Source organism: Salvelinus sp. IW2-2015, linkage group LG20 (genome assembly GCF_002910315.2).
Source record: "Salvelinus sp. IW2-2015 linkage group LG20, ASM291031v2, whole genome shotgun sequence".
Classification (NCBI taxonomy): Eukaryota; Metazoa; Chordata; class Actinopteri; order Salmoniformes; family Salmonidae; genus Salvelinus; species Salvelinus sp. IW2-2015.
In genome coordinates this window covers 46,725,873-46,744,579 of record NC_036860.1, presented here as the reverse complement: position 1 = coordinate 46,744,579, position 18,707 = coordinate 46,725,873, and the positions used below count along the sequence as shown (strand labels likewise).

At 41.1% G+C, this 18,707-nt stretch overlaps 1 protein-coding gene across 2 annotated transcripts; it reads left to right on the top strand.

Annotated features, from left to right (window-relative positions):
- Nucleotides 1-2,604: 2,604 nt before the first annotated feature.
- On the top strand, nucleotides 2,605-12,149 carry LOC111981831 (sodium/potassium-transporting ATPase subunit beta-2). Of its 2 annotated transcripts, XM_024013286.2 has the most exons (8): nucleotides 2,605-3,095; nucleotides 7,512-7,640; nucleotides 7,850-7,954; nucleotides 8,105-8,310; nucleotides 8,596-8,655; nucleotides 8,881-8,907; nucleotides 9,257-9,352; nucleotides 9,572-12,149. In XM_024013286.2, exons 1-8 carry the CDS (start codon nucleotides 3,005-3,007, stop codon nucleotides 9,737-9,739), a joined length of 882 nt encoding a protein of 293 aa, XP_023869054.1. In that variant the 5' UTR covers nucleotides 2,605-3,004; the 3' UTR covers nucleotides 9,740-12,149. The 2 variants fall into 2 exon arrangements, with proteins under 2 accessions (XP_023869054.1, XP_023869055.1); XM_024013287.2 differs by lacking the exon at nucleotides 8,881-8,907.
- Nucleotides 12,150-18,707: the final 6,558 nt, after the last annotated feature.

Genomic DNA, 18,707 nt, shown 5'->3' with positions numbered 1-18,707 from the left:
TATTTTGTTATTAATAACAAAAGTAGTGCACTGGGCCTTTACTAGACTTGTATTAGTCAACTGATAAAGCTGTCTGTAGCGGGGGCTAAAGAATCTGCACTCAAATCATACTGTACACTCAAATGAAATACAAACGGATAATTGTACAAAAAAAACATCACTGGTCGAAAAAACCACCACCGGTCATGCGGACTCACAGTAACTTATTGATGAGTGTCCCATCCCACAAAACAATATTTTCAACACAGATAGTAGGAGATGCTGCAGTTGATAAGGTAGTGCAACATCATCACACACACACCTCAAATAGAATGCTGGAAGAACCTGCCCAAAAACACAGAAAACCCCTATATAATATGTAAATAGATATGTACAGCTGTATTAATAATGTAGCAATTATTTCCACTTTCATACTTGTAATCAATAAATATAATGTAGCATATAATGTATAAATGTATTTGGTCATATATTTTGTTTTTTACTTTTTTTTAATTGGGTACTTTATCTGTTGCAACTGGTCCACACAGACGTTACTGTACGGTTTTACCAATACATGACAAGCCCTCAAGACAAAGGCAGTCTCACAATTGTTGTATCATATTTATGCAAGATTCCCTTTAAGCAGTACATACAGTTGTTGTATTTATGCCCTTTTCTACATACATTGAATTTATGTACAGGTTTGAACAACTCAGTTTGACCATTGTTTGGACATTTTCTGAAATACTTTGCTGCTATCTCAAACTACTACTAGCTACTGTTGTTGTTTATTGAATTATAATGGCATTTGTGACCATATCTAACATTACTACTCTTGTGCTTATTGTTACATACTTTTAATTGATTTACTGAAAACCATGTGAGATGAAGTTTGTACTGTAAAGAGTCAGTCTCTCTGTACTTGTATTCTGGCACTTGAATGTCTCCTGGTTGAAGTTGTTGTTTCACTGGTTAGCACCAACCTGTACAGTTCCAGGGCCACCCCGTGACATCGCACCAATGTTACCAAGATACTGCTTCACTTTCTGCTACTCAAGGTTATTATCACCCATTTGACTATAATTTCAACTAAACAAACAGAGATGAGGACCATGTTGAGGGAGAGAGGGGAAGTGCAATGCATTCCTTACATTGAAAACATGTCAGAGTTTGGATTCTATCCCAAACCCATTGATAAGTGTGCCCAATTGTATTTCAGATATACCAAGTAGTCATCTTTTTAAACATTTATTACAACAATTGATAACTTAGGCATCATTGACAAACTAGTTTACAGAAGCTGTCAGCTTTGCGTGTCGCCTAAAACAGTGGCCATTATATGAGTGCCATACTATATTGATATGGTAAGATACGGTGTAACTTGGAAATCACTGTAGTGCTATATTCACATTGATATTGTCATTAAATCAGTTTTATATAATGACCAGGATTTTTGCATGTCTTTATGTTTCATTTCATGACAAACAGAAGRGTACAAATATGATCTATTTGCTTTATCTCTTCACATCTCTTATGTATCATGTTCAATATCATTGGTAAGATAAGTAGTGGTGAATGTAGAACATTGTCTCTGGTTAAAACCATTGCCGACAGACAGAATGCACTCTAACAGGATTCTGCTGCAGGCTATGAACCCAGTGACACGACCCAGACACAGACGTGTTGTAATGTCTTAGATCTCCAAGTGAGGGCACCATTCACATCCACTGTACCAGTTACTATTCTCTCTCTGAGATTCATGTACCTATCAATTCAGTATATGTACACACACACACACACACACACACACACACACACACACACACACACACACACACAACACACACACACACACACAACACACACCACACACACACACCACCACACACACCACACACACACACACACACACAGAGAGAGATGTGAATGAATGCCGGTGGCAGAGCAGGCCACATTCTATGGCACCAGAAGTGTTGCAGAGTAATCCATCAGCCTTTAGACTTGACCTCTGCACTGCTATGAGACTGACTGGCAGACCAGACGCCCCTGCCACACAATGCATTAATTTAGCTAAGGCAACTCCCTCGAAAATAAGCAGTGAGCTACATTCCCTATATCATAGACATCAGTTGCCAGTTGCGTGCAAATAAGCATCATATTGATATTGTGTGAGGCAGCACCATATGGTCCTCCCTCCTCCTTCCCTCATGACAGCCGGGTTTAGAGGACTGCATGGGAATTAACCGCAACATAATGAATAAATCCTCAGAGGAGTCTGCATTATTCAARAGTGTGGGTTTCAGGGAGGGGATGTTGAGGGGGAGACATTTTGTTTAGATGGATGTTACTATATGAGCTATGTTCAAGAGCCTAATCTATGAGCAGCACCACTGTTTTCACACACATGCACGAGCTGCATGAGGAATCCCAAGAGCTTATATCATTTGCTGGAATGCTTTTCACTCAAATCCTTGCTCTGCCATTAAGCGAGCAACACAGGTTGTAGAGGGCATATGATTGGTTAGAGAGGCAAGCTGGTTGGCTGCTGGTGTTCTCTGGTGAGAGGGGAGGAGGATGATTGTAGCTTTCTCCTCCGAGGGGTTGGAGTGATGGGTAGGGGAGGGGGTGATGCTTGAGGGGTAAGTGAGGGTGAGCGAGACAGAGGCTGGTAGAGAGAGAGAGAGATAGAGAGAGAGAGAGAGAGAACGCTTTACCGCAGTATCACTACATTTCTGCATCACTCATCAAAACTCTGCGGCATGCTAACTAGATCTGGGGGGAGGGCTTTGTGCTGAGTGTAGTGTCAACACCACCGTCGTTTAGTATAGATTGACTGTAATTAGATACAGTAGCACGGAGCCGCCGGATTGTTCATCCTTTTCTTTCAAACAGCTCGTCCATTTGTGCGCTCGCTAACGACTTTCTGCAGCCTATCTGAGTAAAATATTTCACATCTCACCAAAACGCCTATTACATTAGGTTATAACACCCGGTAACAGTCCGTGGATTAAACTAATTTAGCAAAATGGCAAAGGATGCTGAGAAGAGCACTTGGAAGGACTTCATATGGAACTCCAGGACCCGAGAATTTTGTGGCAGGACAGGGAGCAGCTGGGGTGAGTCTTCTACCTAGTAATGGTCGCCTGCAGCAATGCAGCACAGATGGCCCCTCTACATCTAACACAGGGATGGGCAACTCCAGTCCTCGGGGACCGGAGTGGTGTCACACTTTTTCCCCATCCCTAGCAAACACAGCTGATGAAACTAATTGTATTCTGAACTGAATATGATTCGTTTTTATTGGAGTCAGGTGTGTTAGCTGGGGCTGGGGCAAAAGTGTGACACCAATCAGGCCCCGGAGGAATGGAGTTGCCCATCCCTGCTCGAACATAATAGCAGGTCCGCAGCATCTTCTAGTTGGCTGCAGGCTTCACTTTGATGTCATGAGCACCCTTTATTTGTGCTGCTTGAATACTTATGAATGTGTAAAGAGTAAAATAATGTGACCCGGCAGAAATGTAAAATGTGTGTAGCATTCAATGCGCAATTTGAAACCGCTGCCTCACCCGAGCGATTGCTTAATGAGATTGGTCGCTTTCCAGTGCAAGGCGGTGCTGAAGCTCAAATGTGCAATTATGTGTGGTTTGAGCTTGTGTGAGCTCACGAAATTTTGCCTATATTATTATTTAGTATTTATTAATTTATGTCACTGAGTTTTATGCGCAATGCGTCTGGACATAAGGGTGGAGGCAGTGCCAATATTTTTTATGAAATGAATATGCCAGTGCACACCATTTAAATACTATTCTCTGTTGTAGCCTACTTGTTAAAGGCTACAGTAGGCCTCTTTAGATTTAATGGTCTTTACTTAAGCTGTCTTCTGGCGCAGAGCACCCCTTCCTGAGATGTGAGGGGCAGTTGTTACTTCAAATAGCTTCAGAATGTATTAGCCTGACCTGTTATTAAGTTACTTGAATAGGCTTTACCAAACGCAAATGTAGTGGGTTTGTGGTATTCACTTCAACTATAGGCTATTTGCAATCAATGTTACAATGTACGTTTTGTTTCAATGAAGAATCAAATGTATAAGATTAAAGTTGTATCGTCTGCTTAGTGTCAAGATCAGCACAATAATCTGCACTGACAAGATCTGAAATAAAATAGGTAATGTAGTCTAGCATCCGAGATTTTAAGCCATGACCACAACGTTATACTCTCTTTCAACGCCCTTAATAGTGCACTCTTTCAACGCCCTTAATAGTGCACTCTTTCAACGCCCTTAATAGCCTGCAACTATTTCAAATCGCTCTTTTCTAATGACATTGAGGCGTTTTAATCTGGGTAAAGCTGAGGGCCACATTCTATTTGTATCACCTCCAACCCCCCAGCCCTCTCCTCTCTTAGTGTGAGTAAATCTGTGCAGGATTTAATCCTAATCTAATGACTTCATTGGCTGGCCAGCGGAGTATCAATTGTAGTTGTCAAATCAAACTGTATCAATTTCAGAACATTCCCTTTAATTGATTGTACATCTAATCAGAATGGTTTCGGATGTAATCTGTCTTTAATGTAAATGCAATGATTTGAGATGTCACACACGCACACACACATACTCACATACACCTTGCATTTCGCATTTCCACAAGAAACCGTGCACTTGCTACGATATTCATGAATGGAGAGAAATGTAAGTCATAGGTCTACTGAGTGGTGTGTTCACTGACTGTAGTTTCCTTTGCAGTAATTCTCCCAGAATGCACTCCTTCATCCAGCTCAGTGTGTCCCATATGCTTTGAGGACTGGTGGCCTGGTTAAGCTGCACTCTCTAAGGCTTGTTAATTAGGCTATTTCTGTAGTGAGCCAAAACGTTTATAGCCTATACATGGTCCCTGAACTTAGTACATCCTTATTACCTGTCTGCGCCTAAGTGATCCATGTATCCAGGTGCTAGTCTACATGTATCTGTCTTTTAATCAGCTCTGACCTCCTCCACAGCCCACAGAACAAAGATGGAGACTTATAGACGAACCACACCAATCTTATGCACACAGTACTCTAGCTAGTGTAATGGCCACTTTTTTCACTAATAGTGCACACTGCTTAGATAAGATGGGGTAGAAAACCAGCCCAATCATGGAAATGCAAGTGTGTGTGTGTGTGTGTGTGTGTGTGTGTGTGTGTGTGTGTGTGTGTGTGTGTGGTGTGTGTTGTGTGTGTGTGTGTGTGTGTGTGTGTGTGTGTGTGTGTGTGTGTGTGTGTGTGTTTCACAATTATGGAAATAGTTCTTAGATCCATCGGCAATTTCAAAAGTACATGAATATTAAAACAGCCATATCACATGCATATTCTTTTATCCTTACCACATTTTCCATTCAAAGCCTCTTGTTTCATAACCCAGCTTCAAAACAGTGTCCACCGCGTTTGAACACTAATCAAACAAACAAAAAGAAAAGAGACACCTTTTAAAAGGCATCCATGTTGCCATTGTAGGAGGGAAAGCACAGGATGCTACCGGCCTATTCAGCCCCGCCATTTTGTTCTTTGCTTTCAACTCTCCCGGTGATGGGGGGATGAAAAGAGAGGCGGAGGAAGAGTGAAAGAAAGAGGGCACGGTGTACATCATTGGCCGGGGCATGGTGATGAGAGGTCAGGCAGAACAGCCAGTGAACTGGACACCCTCCTGGTGTGGTCAGGGGGAAGGTGACCCTCTCTACACTCCTCTTGATCCTCTCTCTGGGTTTGCACACAACACCCAGTCTGTCTCCCCACAGGGATGGGTGGTATCTGTGGTCACCATGACGCCCCATAATGTTAGATCAGATAAATAATGTCAGGTTCCCCTCCCTGATGGTAGTCCCTCTCGGCATTGGTTGTACCAGAGCCAGGGCTAGACCCAGGGCCTGTACAGCAGGGTTTGTCCTTCCAACACACTATGTAACACAGCTCCCGCTCCATCCCTATCTCTCTTCACCACATCTCACCCCACCCCACAGGATGCTGCTCTGCTCTCCTCTCCGCTTACGATCCTCTCTATAAGGTTACATATCTATGTAGATCCCCTCACCCTGGGGACTGGCAGACAGACACACTTACACATTCACTCTCACTCACCAAGAAGCTCCAGTGTTCGTAACTTTATCCCATGGAGGAGCTTCCCCTTGCTATTTGGTTATGGATCCCTGTAAGCCTGGCTGCGCTGTGAGGCCCACGGCTCCACACAGCTCTAGGCCTGCTGACAGAGGGAGCCCTCATGCTGTTCTTTGACAGGGCCCAGGTGTGGAGCTCCACATTGGGGGCCATCTAGCAGAGACACAGCAGGCCTACACCCCAGGACTGGTCTCAGATGACAATGCTGAGATGGCAGATGGAAGGGAAGGAGGGCTACTGATAGGCTCAGTCAACTCACCTGTTTTATTCATTATATTTTACACTAATTGTATATCTCACATCCTGTATGACCATATAATATTTAGCAGCTGTGGTGATTTTATCTTATCAACCCTACAGKATGGTTCAATAGCCACCCGTTCCCTTTGGGCCCAATGCTGATATGTTACCGTGTTGGTTTGGTCTCCGTATGGTTTGTGTTAGTGGAATACTGTACATGGCAGCTAATCCCCTGACCCCCTGCCCTAATCTCCAGGGGTCTTCTCTCCTCCTCCCCTTTCTACTTCTGTCACCACTCCTCCCTCCCTCTCTTTTACCCTCCCCCTCGTTGCAGCTCTCTCCCCCATTGTTAGTGTTACTTAATAATTAATTAGGACAAAGACCAGACATTCAATCCTGGATTAATCAGCGATGTTTAAGACTGGGGGAAGGGCGTGTGTCTTTATGTGCAGGTTGTGTGTTGTCGGCAGTGTGAGTTCAGACATTTATGGAGAAGTGTGCATGTCCAATTAATGTTTCCATAAATAGATAGATATTCAATATCCATTCATTGAAACATTTTTTTTGTAGTGTATGTTTGAGAGAGAGAGAGAGAGAGAGAGAAAGAGAGAGAGAGAGAGAGAGAGAGATACTATAGAAGGAAGTAAAGGCTTCTGGTTTGAAGTAAAGAGGATTACTCCGTACCTCCTGTGTCTTTTCATATATTTGATCGTCGGCACGGTATAGTGTGATAAATATAGAAGAGTGGTATAGTGTGATAAATATAGAGAGAGTGGTATAGTGTGATAAATATAGAGAGAGTGGTATAGTGTGATAAATATAGAGAGAGTGGTATAGTTTGATAAATGCAGAGAAAGTGTCCAAACAATGACTTGGATCATAGACAACATAACACCTACTCTACATGACATTTTCACTTCTCAGCATTTCCGGCTTTGTTATAACACAGATAATACAGGCAAATAATAAATGGCACCCTATTCCGTATAAGTGGGGAATATGGAATGGCCATCATCTGAAATAGCCCCACTGTTTAGGTAATAGAGTGCCATTTTGGGCATAGCCATATTTTGTTGAATGTTCCATTTCCTTTGATCTTGTGTGATGTTAATACTGTATCTGTTTGCTGGTTGTCTCCCTCCCAGGCCTCATCCTGCTCTTCTACCTAGTGTTCTACATCTTCCTAGCAGGCATGTTCTGCCTCACCATGTACGTCATGCTGCAGACCTTGGATGACTACAAACCCACATGGCAGGACAGGCTTGGCACACCAGGTAGGATGAACTAATACACCAACACACCAATACCACATTCTAAGAGGTTTTGATACACTAAAACCTCAGAATTCAAGCTAACATTTTGGCAAGTCTCTTTACAACTGCTACTGTATAGTCAGTAACAGCCCGGACAATCACACATAGTATAGTATACATGTGATGTTGGCTAAAAGCCCTCCCCATCTTCTCTCTTCTCTGTTCTGCAGGCATGATGATCAGACCCAGGGGAAAGGCGATGGAGATCACCTACAACACCACCAACACTGAGACCTGGGACATGTACATCAAGACACTGGACAACTTCCTCTCCCGTGAGTCTGTCTATCTGGCCGCTTGTCTCTGCCTCTCTGTGTGTCTGTCTATCTGGCCGCTTGTCTCTGCCTCTGTGTGTGTCTGTCCCACGTAATTACATTTCTATTGTGCTAAACAACAGGATTAAAATGTATTTCTCTCCCATCCAGCCTACAACAACTCTCTGCAGGCTGAGAAGAATGAAGAGTGCACACCGGACCAGTACTTTGTTCAGGCAGACAGTGGTGATGTGAAAAACAACCCCAAGCGCTCCTGCCAGTTCAACCGCACCCTTCTAGAAAAATGCTCTGGKCTTGATGACCATACCTATGGATACCAGGCTGGCAAACCATGCATCATCATCAAGCTGAACCGGGTATGGGAGAAGCAGAGAGCAGAGAKGGGCTGGGGAGGGAAGAACTTGGCATGTTGCTAGGTGACGTAAGGGAGAGGGGGATGGAGCAGTCATGTGAATGGTTGGGAGCCTGGAAGAGATCATACCAATTAAGTACAAACAATGTTGGCCATTTTTGAAATTGTTATATCGACAATCACAACAATGATCAGTTGACTGGATCCGCTTTAAGGAGGGATGAAGTGGGYATGATGGTGGAACTCCCAGGTTAACGCATGTCTGTCTGTTGGTCTGTCTGTATTCTAGGTCATTGGGATGTTGCCAGGAAAGGATGGCCAGGCTCCATTTGTCACCTGTGGAGCGAAGGTGAGCCTCTCTCTCTTTCAGTTCTCTCTCTCTCGCTCTCTCTCAGAATGAACCCATCACGTCTCTGGTTCTCATCTATGTCCCCCATTACCATCCTTCATGTCTGTGTCTTTCTTTGCTCGTCTGTGTTGCATGACACAATGTCATTTCCTCATTTCAAACCCTATGTGTATGTTGTTGTTCTCTTCTTTTCTGTTACCGTCCATTTTGTCCTTGCACTCTCAGAGGTACAAAGTTGGCAAAGATGAATGGGTAAGGGTGCCACTGTAGTGATCTTAGTGACAGATAGAGAAGTAGATATGTGGTGTATAGTTGCTAGTGCTACACTAGCACCCTCGTTATTTTATATTCCAAGATATAGAGGTTCAACAGCTTTATTGCATAGCATATACAGGTAGACACAATGGCTAAAGTAAATGTAAATAAATAGTATACTCTAAGTGTCATGGTGTCCTTTCAAAGTTCATCCAGTCCTTCAGATTGGGCAATCTTTCCCTGCTCGCTCACACACTTCCGACAGAACATGCTCTAACATGCTCTAACATGCTCTAACATGCTCTAACATGCTCTAACTAATGGCCTTGATCCTCTGCCCCTGCAGAAAGAAGACTCTGATAAGATTGGACAGGTGGAGTACTACCCTGAAAATGGCACCTTCAACCTRATGTACTACCCTTACTATGGCAAGAAAGCTCAGGTGAGAATCCCCCAATACCAACCTGGCAACACTCACAAATCATCACTTATAAACCTTTGTTTTATGGTTAGATTAACTCATCTTTGTTCCAATGTCATTTCTAATGTTATTACGCATTATTTTGCCTGTGCTTTCAACATGTCATAGATCAAATGTTGCTGAAAAAGAATGCTTAAAAGCTTATGTAACAATATCTTAAAAATGGATAACTACTCCCAGGTGAACTACTCCCAGCCGCTGGTTGCCATCAAGTTTCTCAACATKACCCTCAACGAAGACATCAACATCGAGTGCAGGATCATCTCCAACAACATTCCTCCTGGGAGTMTAAGAGACAAGTTTGCGGGGAAAGTGTCTTTCAAACTGAGGATCAACACTAAAGGCTAGATGTACATTCTCTTTCTCTCACTAACATGTCCACCCACCTCTACATTCTGTACACAGGTACACACACACACACATACAGGGACAGATAACAGAATTAACACCCTCCGTTTGTCGAATAGAAAATGTTTACAACTTCAATTTACCCTAGATGTCGGGCATTGTATGTCCAGTGGAGTGATGATGTCAGAATGGTGGAGTTAAACGGGTGGTAATTCTGTCTCTGTTTCTGTGTGTGAGCTTTGATTCTTTTCTGTAAATTAGTTTGAGGTGAAGTCTATTGATACTGCATGACTAACTAGGGGATATAGTGGACATAAACATGTATGAATTGAAAGTTTGCAAGGAGAAGCAACGCCTCTTACCAGTTTACTGTTGCTCCTTCATCTCTGCCTCCCTATAGAGTGCCCCTCTATATACAAATATACACAAAATACAATACAAACCGTGTATATCTATTTATATATCATAACCTTATATCAGTATGTCTATTTTGTTGCGCTTAAAAATAATCCAACAGCTAAAACATATGATGAAAAAAAATATTTTTGTGGATGAATGGAGAGATGGAGACATTTTGCATGTGTGTATTGTCTTTAGTGCCCTAAGAAGGCGGGAGGCCCCATGTCTCAGCTCTCTGCTCTGCTATGTGGGAATTATAAACGAGGCTATGTTAAACTGCTGGCCACCAGGAGGGACCACGCTGCACTCTGCAGTGATCATCCAATTTAACCCATAAGAAGATAGCATCTCCAACATGGGGAGTTACAGAGGTCAAGACCATTGAGTCTGTGTATGTGTGTGCGTGTGTATGTTTGTATGTGTGTGAGTATGTACTGTACATTTGTTTGTATGACCAAATTCCATTTGCAAGACAGAATGCATACTCTAGGTCGGGAAGATGCATATGCAATGTGCAATATTAATTAAGAATGACACATCATGCACATTCTACACATTAAACAGGACTCTTTTGTCATAAACACTTGAATTGCAGATGGTCATAAATCGGATTAGGCTTCCATAACATGAATATACACTACATTGTCCTTACATGGTTTATGTTCACATCTGTGTTCCTACAGCTCAAGGCTTAGGGCTGGTTTGTTTGTTCATAGTTTTTTGCATGTGCATCGCATCTATTGATATGTTCCTATACATATAAGAAAGAGATGCTGTTCTTCTATTTTGTATTGATTTGCACTGGTTTGTGTTTTTCTTGTGAAGACGACATGCTTATGGTTCTGTGGAGAAGGAAAAATAGAGAGTTTGTTTTGTTTCTACGTTTGTTTAAATTTATATWCAAACATGTCGTACCAATTTAATCAGTTGTACATGACTTGTTATTGCTGTAATAGTGCATCTCAGTTTGAAGGCTGTCTCCAACATCTGATTACATCGGCCAGAATGTCTGTAAGGCTGGTTTGGTGATAACGGTAATATGTTTGATTTATTTTTATTTTGGTAGGATTCTCTACCATTACATTGCTTTAAAAAGGGAGCAACAGACCAACCAACCTTGTAGTTGGAGGGTGTACTATAACTAAAAGCACCTACAGTTGAGCATGTGCAAGAGCGTTTATGAACTTGCTCTAGAATGATGGTCAATGTGCTGGTGCACAGATGCCCTGGATGTGCTGCTGATTTGGGGCTGGATTCAATCCGTAACGCTAAACTTCGGCATACAGATTGAATCCAGCCCTTGATTCAGTACACATAATGAGAAAAAACAGTTGAGGAATCTATAGATCTGAGCAAGTGCTGCTGAACACTGGCTGTGACATTGTGGCAATGTGACTCTGATCCTTCTTCAACGTCATAGCGACACTTTTAGAACCCTAGCATCTGTTCACTCAGCTTAACGGTTGGGTTGACTTTTAGGACCTTTCTTCCATCAGTCAGTATAAGGTGTATATCAATCAATTTTCCTTCATTTTGGTTAAAGTTGCACCTCAGTAATATCATCATCATGAAGACTTGACAGTATAATAATAATCAGTATATAAATAATCTGTTTTGTTTGATAGCTGTATAATACACGTTGAGGGTTGACMGAACAAAGTCAATTGACTCCATGCTAAACATCCATGTTGCGTGTGGCCTACCAATAGTCCTTGTTTTTGACATTGTGAGACAATGGAGTGAACAGTGCTACTTCCTCGTTAGCATTCCTGCTCCACTCAGTCTGTTTCGCATGCTGAGATTTCACTGTAATCTCTTAATCTGGTCAGATAATCTAGAGCAGGTACTTTATCCTCTCTTTGTAGTTCCTCCTTCTTGTGTCAACCCCCCTCTTCTCTCTTTTGTCCACACACACACACACACACACACACACACACACACACACACACACACACACACACACACACACCACACACACACACACACACACACACACACACAACACACACACACACACACACACACACACACACACACACACACACACACACCAAACACCACCCAACAGGAGAGAGGATCCTCCACCCTTTCTGTTAAAAGATTGTCAGGTGAGGAATGACTACGGTATTGCTTGGTTCCAAGTACTTTAAGGTCTATATTATTATTATCATGGTTTTATCCATGTGACCCATGTATTGCCATGTTGTATCACAAGATGTTTTGTCCCATGAGCCCATTCCATTCACAATTCAATCTACAAGTAAATGTGTATCCATGGTGTGTGTAGCCACACAAATACATATATGTGGATATATTCCAGTTGTAAAATTAATGCTTTTCTTTTCTGCCTACAAAAAAGTTGTCCTGCCACATTCCCTCCAACCAAAGATATTCATGATCATTTTAACATTATGAAATAATCGTGCTGCAACTACAGACCACAGATCTCTAAGAGAAAGGGTTTAATTTATGAAGGAAGTCCTATTCTTATATAATGCTACGCACAGAAGGAGCAGGTTTCACTAAATAACAACAGTGCCTCCTGGTGGGTGGACAGATGTGTTGTTCCCCAATATCGCCGAATGTTATTTAATGTTATCTCCATATATCCGTTTTTATATGATAATTTGGAGATGTCTTCAAAAAGCAATATATGTATTTCCTGTGTTGCTGATGATGTTTTTATTCTTGGAATGGCTGTAACAAATTTATAGTAACATTAATCATCAAGAGAGTGAGGAAGAAGACAGAAAGAACATGTATATATTAATATTCACAAATAGATATACAGTTATATGTCTGCCAATGCACATCTTCAAGATTGAACAATAGAAACAKTTAACAGTTTTGTTTTCAAAAGAGATAAAGTATTTTTATTGTTATTTTGTTGTAAAGAGGAGATTATGTGTTAGCTTTGGATTGTAATAAGACAGGGGTGCTACCTGGTAGGTGTTTGACCTGTAAACTCTTGACTCTGGTTGAACACATACCAAGTATGGTTGAATGTAGAACACGTTTCTTTTTGGTTACCTTCTTTCTCTATTTTGTTTTCAACCTTGCAGTATTGAATGTTTGCAATGATGAGCGCTCCACTCTTTCTCAGTCATTGTCTACTGGTTACTCTTTCAGATGAACAGTGCATGTCTTTATATGGGCCACAGTATGATGAGATGAAGGAGGGCATCATCTTGGTTTGATCAGTTACACTGATTCAACAGAAAGCTGCATATTTACACTAACTGCAATGGATTTATCCTCAAACAGCACAATACTCGCCTGTGACCACTGCATGTGGCAAACTAGTGTGAACTACCTATTTGTTTCAAACTCACTTCTGAAGCAGCAAGACACAGCTTTTCACGAAGGTCCACCCTGAAAAGAACAGCAAACGTCTCCCTGATTTAAGACTATCTTGTATCAGACAGATAATTCAAAATGATCTAAGGCAGAAATCCTTTGAAACACATTAGGACAGTCTCACCCAAAAATGAAAATGGCTGATAATTCTATTCTCTTTGGATCTTTTTTTGCTGTTATTGTATTTATATATATTTTTTGCTCATGTTCGTTGTAAAAAATGATAGAGAAATCAATAAACGTGATTGAAAGAAACACAACCGGACTGTCTGTTTCGTTCCCTTTCATCATTTTATATAATTMTATTATCTCAGTTCAGTGTGTCTGTCTATCCTCATCCCTCCTTCAGTCACACAGTCAGTCAGTCAGTCAGTCAGACATAGAATACCCAGGATAATATAACACTGGCATAAAAATAAGCTCTATTCTAAGACTTGACAGAGTAAAAGCAGACATCTCCCAGATTTTTTTTCTTTTTACAGTTTACTATAAAATACTACAGTACTTACTATAGAATTCTGTAGTAAAGTGTTGTATACTGTAGAATACTACACACTGTACTATCTCTCGATAATGTGTAGTACTTACTATAGAATGGTGTAGAATACTGTAGAATACTACAGTAAATACTACAGTAAAGTCTGTAAAACCCTACAGTCCGCAAAAACACAACACTTTTTTAACTATAGTAAATACTACAGTATTTAATTAGCATACAGTGGCTTGCGAAAGTATTCACCCCCTTGGCATTTTTTGTCACGCCCTGACCTTAGAGAGCTTTTTATGTCTCCATTTTGGTTTGGTGAGGGTGTGATTTGGGTGGGCATTCTATGTTCTATTTTCTAGGTTTTTGTATTTTTTTGTTTTGGCCGGGTATGGTTCTCAATCAGGGACAGCTGTCTATCGTTGTCTCTGATTGGGAATCATACTTATGCAGCTTTTTCCCTTTTGTGTTTGTGGGAAGTTGTCTTTGTGTGGGGTACTATAGCCCTCTTAAGCTTCACGGTCGTTTTGTATTGTTTATTGTTTTTGTTGGCGACATTATCCAAATAAAAAGTAATGTACACTTACCACGCTGCGCTTTGGTSTTCCTTCAACGACGGCCGTGACATTTTTACTATTTTGTTGCCTTACAACCTGGAATTAATATATATTTTTGGGGGMTTTGTATCATTTGATTTACACAACATGCCTACCACTTTGAAGACGCAAAATATTTTTTCTTAAGAAGACAAAAAAACTGAACAGGGCAATACTTTGTAGAGCCACCTTTTGCAGCAATTACAGCTGCAAGTCTCTTGGGTATGTCTCTATATGCTTGGCACATCAAGCCACTGGGATTTTTTAAATTTCTTCAAGGCAAAACTGCTCCAGCTCCTTCAAGTTGGATGGGTTCCACTGGTGTACAGCAATCTTAAGTCATACCACAGATTCTCAATTGGATTGAGGTCTGGGCTTTGACTAGGCCATTCCAAGACATGTAAATGTTTCCCCTTAAACCACTCGAGTGTGGCTTTAGCAGTATGCTTACGGTCAGTGTCCTACTGGAAGGTGAACCTCCATCCCAGTCTCAAATCTCTGGAAGACTGAAACAGGTTTCCCTCAAGAATTTCCCTGTTTTTATCGCCATCCACCATTCCATCTATTCTGACCAGTTTCCCAGTCCCTGCCGATGAAAAACATCCCCACAGCATGATGCTTCCACCACCATGCTTCACCGTGGGGATGGTGTTCTCAGGGGGATGAGAGGTYTTGGGTTTGCYCCAGACATAGCATTTTCCTTGATGGCCAAAAAGCTAAATTTTAGTCTCATCTGACCAGAGTACCTTCTTCCATATGTTTGGGGAATCTCCCACATGCCTTTTGGCGAACACCAAACATGTTTGCTTATTTTTTTCTTTAAGCATTGGCTTTTTTTCTGGCCTCTCTTCCGTAATGCCCAGCTCTGTGGAGTGTATGGCTTAAAGTGGTCCTATGGACAGATACTCCAATCTCCGCTGTGGAGCTTTGCAGCTCATTCAGGGTTKTCTTTGGTTTCTTTGTTGCCTCTCTGAATAATGCCCTCCTTGCCTGGTCCGTGTGTTTTGGAGGGCGGCCCTCGCTTGGCAGGTTTGTTGTGGTGCCATATTCTTTKAATTTTTTAAATAATGGATTTAATGGTGCTCCGTGCCACTTTCTTGGTGGTGCCCCTTGCTTAGTGGTGTTGCAGACTCTGGGGCCTTTCAGAACATGTGTATATATACTGAGATCATGTGACCGATCATGCGACACTTAGATTGCACACAGGTGGACTTTATTTAACTAATTATGTTACTTCTGAAGGTAATTGGTTGCACCAGATCTTATTTAYGGGCTTCATAGCAAAGGTGGTGAATGCATATGCACGCACCACTTTTCCGTTTTTTATTTTGTAGAATATTTTTAAACAAGTAATCTTTTTCATTTCAGTTCACCAATTTGGACTATTRTGTGTATGTCCATTACATTAAATCCAAATAAAAATTATTTAAATTACAGGTTGTAATGCAACAAAATAGGAAAAACGTTAAGGGGGATGAATACTTTTGCAAGGCACTGTATACCCTTGCCCATTCCTCTTACCCAATTCGCAATTTGTGACACCCAGAACTGAGAAACCTGCATGCCAAGTATAGACCATATTGTGTTCCCTACAGGTTATAGAAAAGAGCAGAAGCTCTGTACTATCCATTTAGACCCCAGACCCCAGTATTTCTCTAGTAGGTTTCCTGAAGGAGGAAGCCTCCACTTCTATGACAAAGATAATAAAACAAAACACTATAGTAAATACTACAGTAAAGTCTGCAAAATCTCTACAGTAATTTCCACAGTCCGCAAAAACACTACAGTAAATACTACAGCATAGTACAGTCCTAAAAAACACAACAGTAAATACAATAGTATACTACAATCTGCAAAAACACTATGTTAATTATTATAGTAGATACAAAAGTTTTCTTTTACTAACTGTTAATACTTCAGTAAACTACCGTATACTACATTAAATACTACAGTAAAATCTGCAAAATAGTGTTTATACCATGTATGTTATAGTATTTGTTAATGTGGGCTGTAACAGAATCATTCACAAGTCGATTCTCAAATATTTRAACAATGAGTTCTGTAAAGTCAACAGCAATCTAACAAAACTATTTGATGATCCAAACTGATTTTGTATAAAGACGAAGCTACCCAATACTGAGGCTCTGGGAAACTAGGTTGAAAATGTAAATTATATTTTCAACCTAGTCGGGAAAGGGGAAGTAAGGTACCAGGGGAGTCAAGAGGTAGCGTCAGGCAGATGGATGTAATCTAATGTAATCTCATTCACCATGATAATCCCTATGCAGCTCCTCCAACACTCATGTATCCTATTCTCTGCTCTCCTCTGGCAGATGATGGCCACTTACCTAGCCTGACATCAGGACAAGGCATCTAGCCAAGTACCCAGAGCATAAATTCCTGCCATCCAGGACCTCTATACCAGGCGGTGTCAGAGGAAGGCCCTAAAAATGGCCAAAAACTCAAGCCACCCTAGTCATAGACTGTTCTCTCTGCTACCGCACGGCAAGCGGTACCGGAGCGCCAACTCTAAGTCCAAAAGGCTTTTGAACAGCTTCTACCCACATGCCATAASACTGTTGAACAGCTAATCAAATGGTTACCCGGACTATTTGCATTGACACCCATCCCCACCTTTTTTTATACTGCTGCTACTCGCTGTTTATTATCTATTATCTATGCATATTCACTTTACCCCTACCTACATGTACATATTACCTCAATTACCTTGTTTAACCGGTGCCCCCGCACATTGACTTGGTACCGACCCCCTTGTTGCTCTTTTATTTTTTACTTTAGTTTATTTAGTAAATATTTTTTTCTGAACTCTTTATTTTTCTTAAAACTTCATTGTTGGTTAATAAGGGCTTGTAAGCAAGCATTTCACAGTAAGGTCTACACCTGTTGTATTCGGCGCATGTGACAAATAKKATTTGATTTAAATACCTTTCYTGGGAGACATTGGCTTGTACTGTAGATCACCTAAATTACAATGTATAATTTGAACCTCGAAACAATTGAACTAAAACCACTACATTTTAGTACTTTCTTCATAGAAGGTGCAAGATAAGTAAATGTGTTAGAATCTGAATGTCAGACTTGGACTCTGTTCTCAGATTGGACAGTGCTTCATGATGTTAAAATGTCATTGTGGTTCTGTCTTGTCTACCCTGCTCTGACCACTTTACAAGTTTATAACAGAACTTGACACCCAGTCTTTGACCTTCACCTCAACTCTCACCACCCTGTACATTCTCTCTCTCTCTGTCTCTCTTTCTATCTCTCTCGCTCACTCTCTCTACCTCACTTCCTCCTCTGCGCAATGCCCTTTGGCTCTCTCCTTGCCTCTCTCTTCCGTTCATCCTTTCTGGGAATGAGATCCAGTGGAGGACGACAGGGAGAGAGAGCAAGGATTACATAGCATTAGAGGTATTTGTGGGTTTAAAATAGTGTGATCAAGTGTAACACAGGTGGCTGATATACTGAGCATGCAACAGCTCTCTCTCTCACACACACACACAAACACAGACACACACACACACACAGACTCACAGACATACAGTGATTTATGTTGACTCTCCATGAACAACCTAAAGCAATATTTCTGTCTCCATTATCAATCTCAAGAGCATTTTTTAATTTTTCTAACCGTCACAGTACAGTCAGACACTTGGTGGTTATTAATAGTTTTTTAAATTACAGTTAATTCCCTCAAATATATTCTGAGGTCAAAAAGTCATTGTAGCTTACATTCAAAAATCTCTTCAATGGTGGTATTATGCCATTCACAACATGTGTCCAAGTGAGTGGTGAGTGCTTGTGAGGTAGAAGGGGGATTATGTCACAAATGCTCATTTAAATGACTTGTCACTCACTTCAAGGTTGAGTGAGAGAGTTGTGCTTCTGTAGTATAGCACTATGACCTCTAGTGGAGATAGTCCAGTACTGCAACAGGAGATCAAAAAGTAACTAATTGTCATATTTGAGTAAAAGAAAAGATACCTTAATAGAAAATGACTCATGTAAAAGTTAAAGTGAACCAGTACTTTTACTACTTGAGTAAAAGTCTAAAAGTATTGGGTTTTAAATATACTTAAGTATTAAAAGTAAAATAATAAAGTCAAAGTATAAA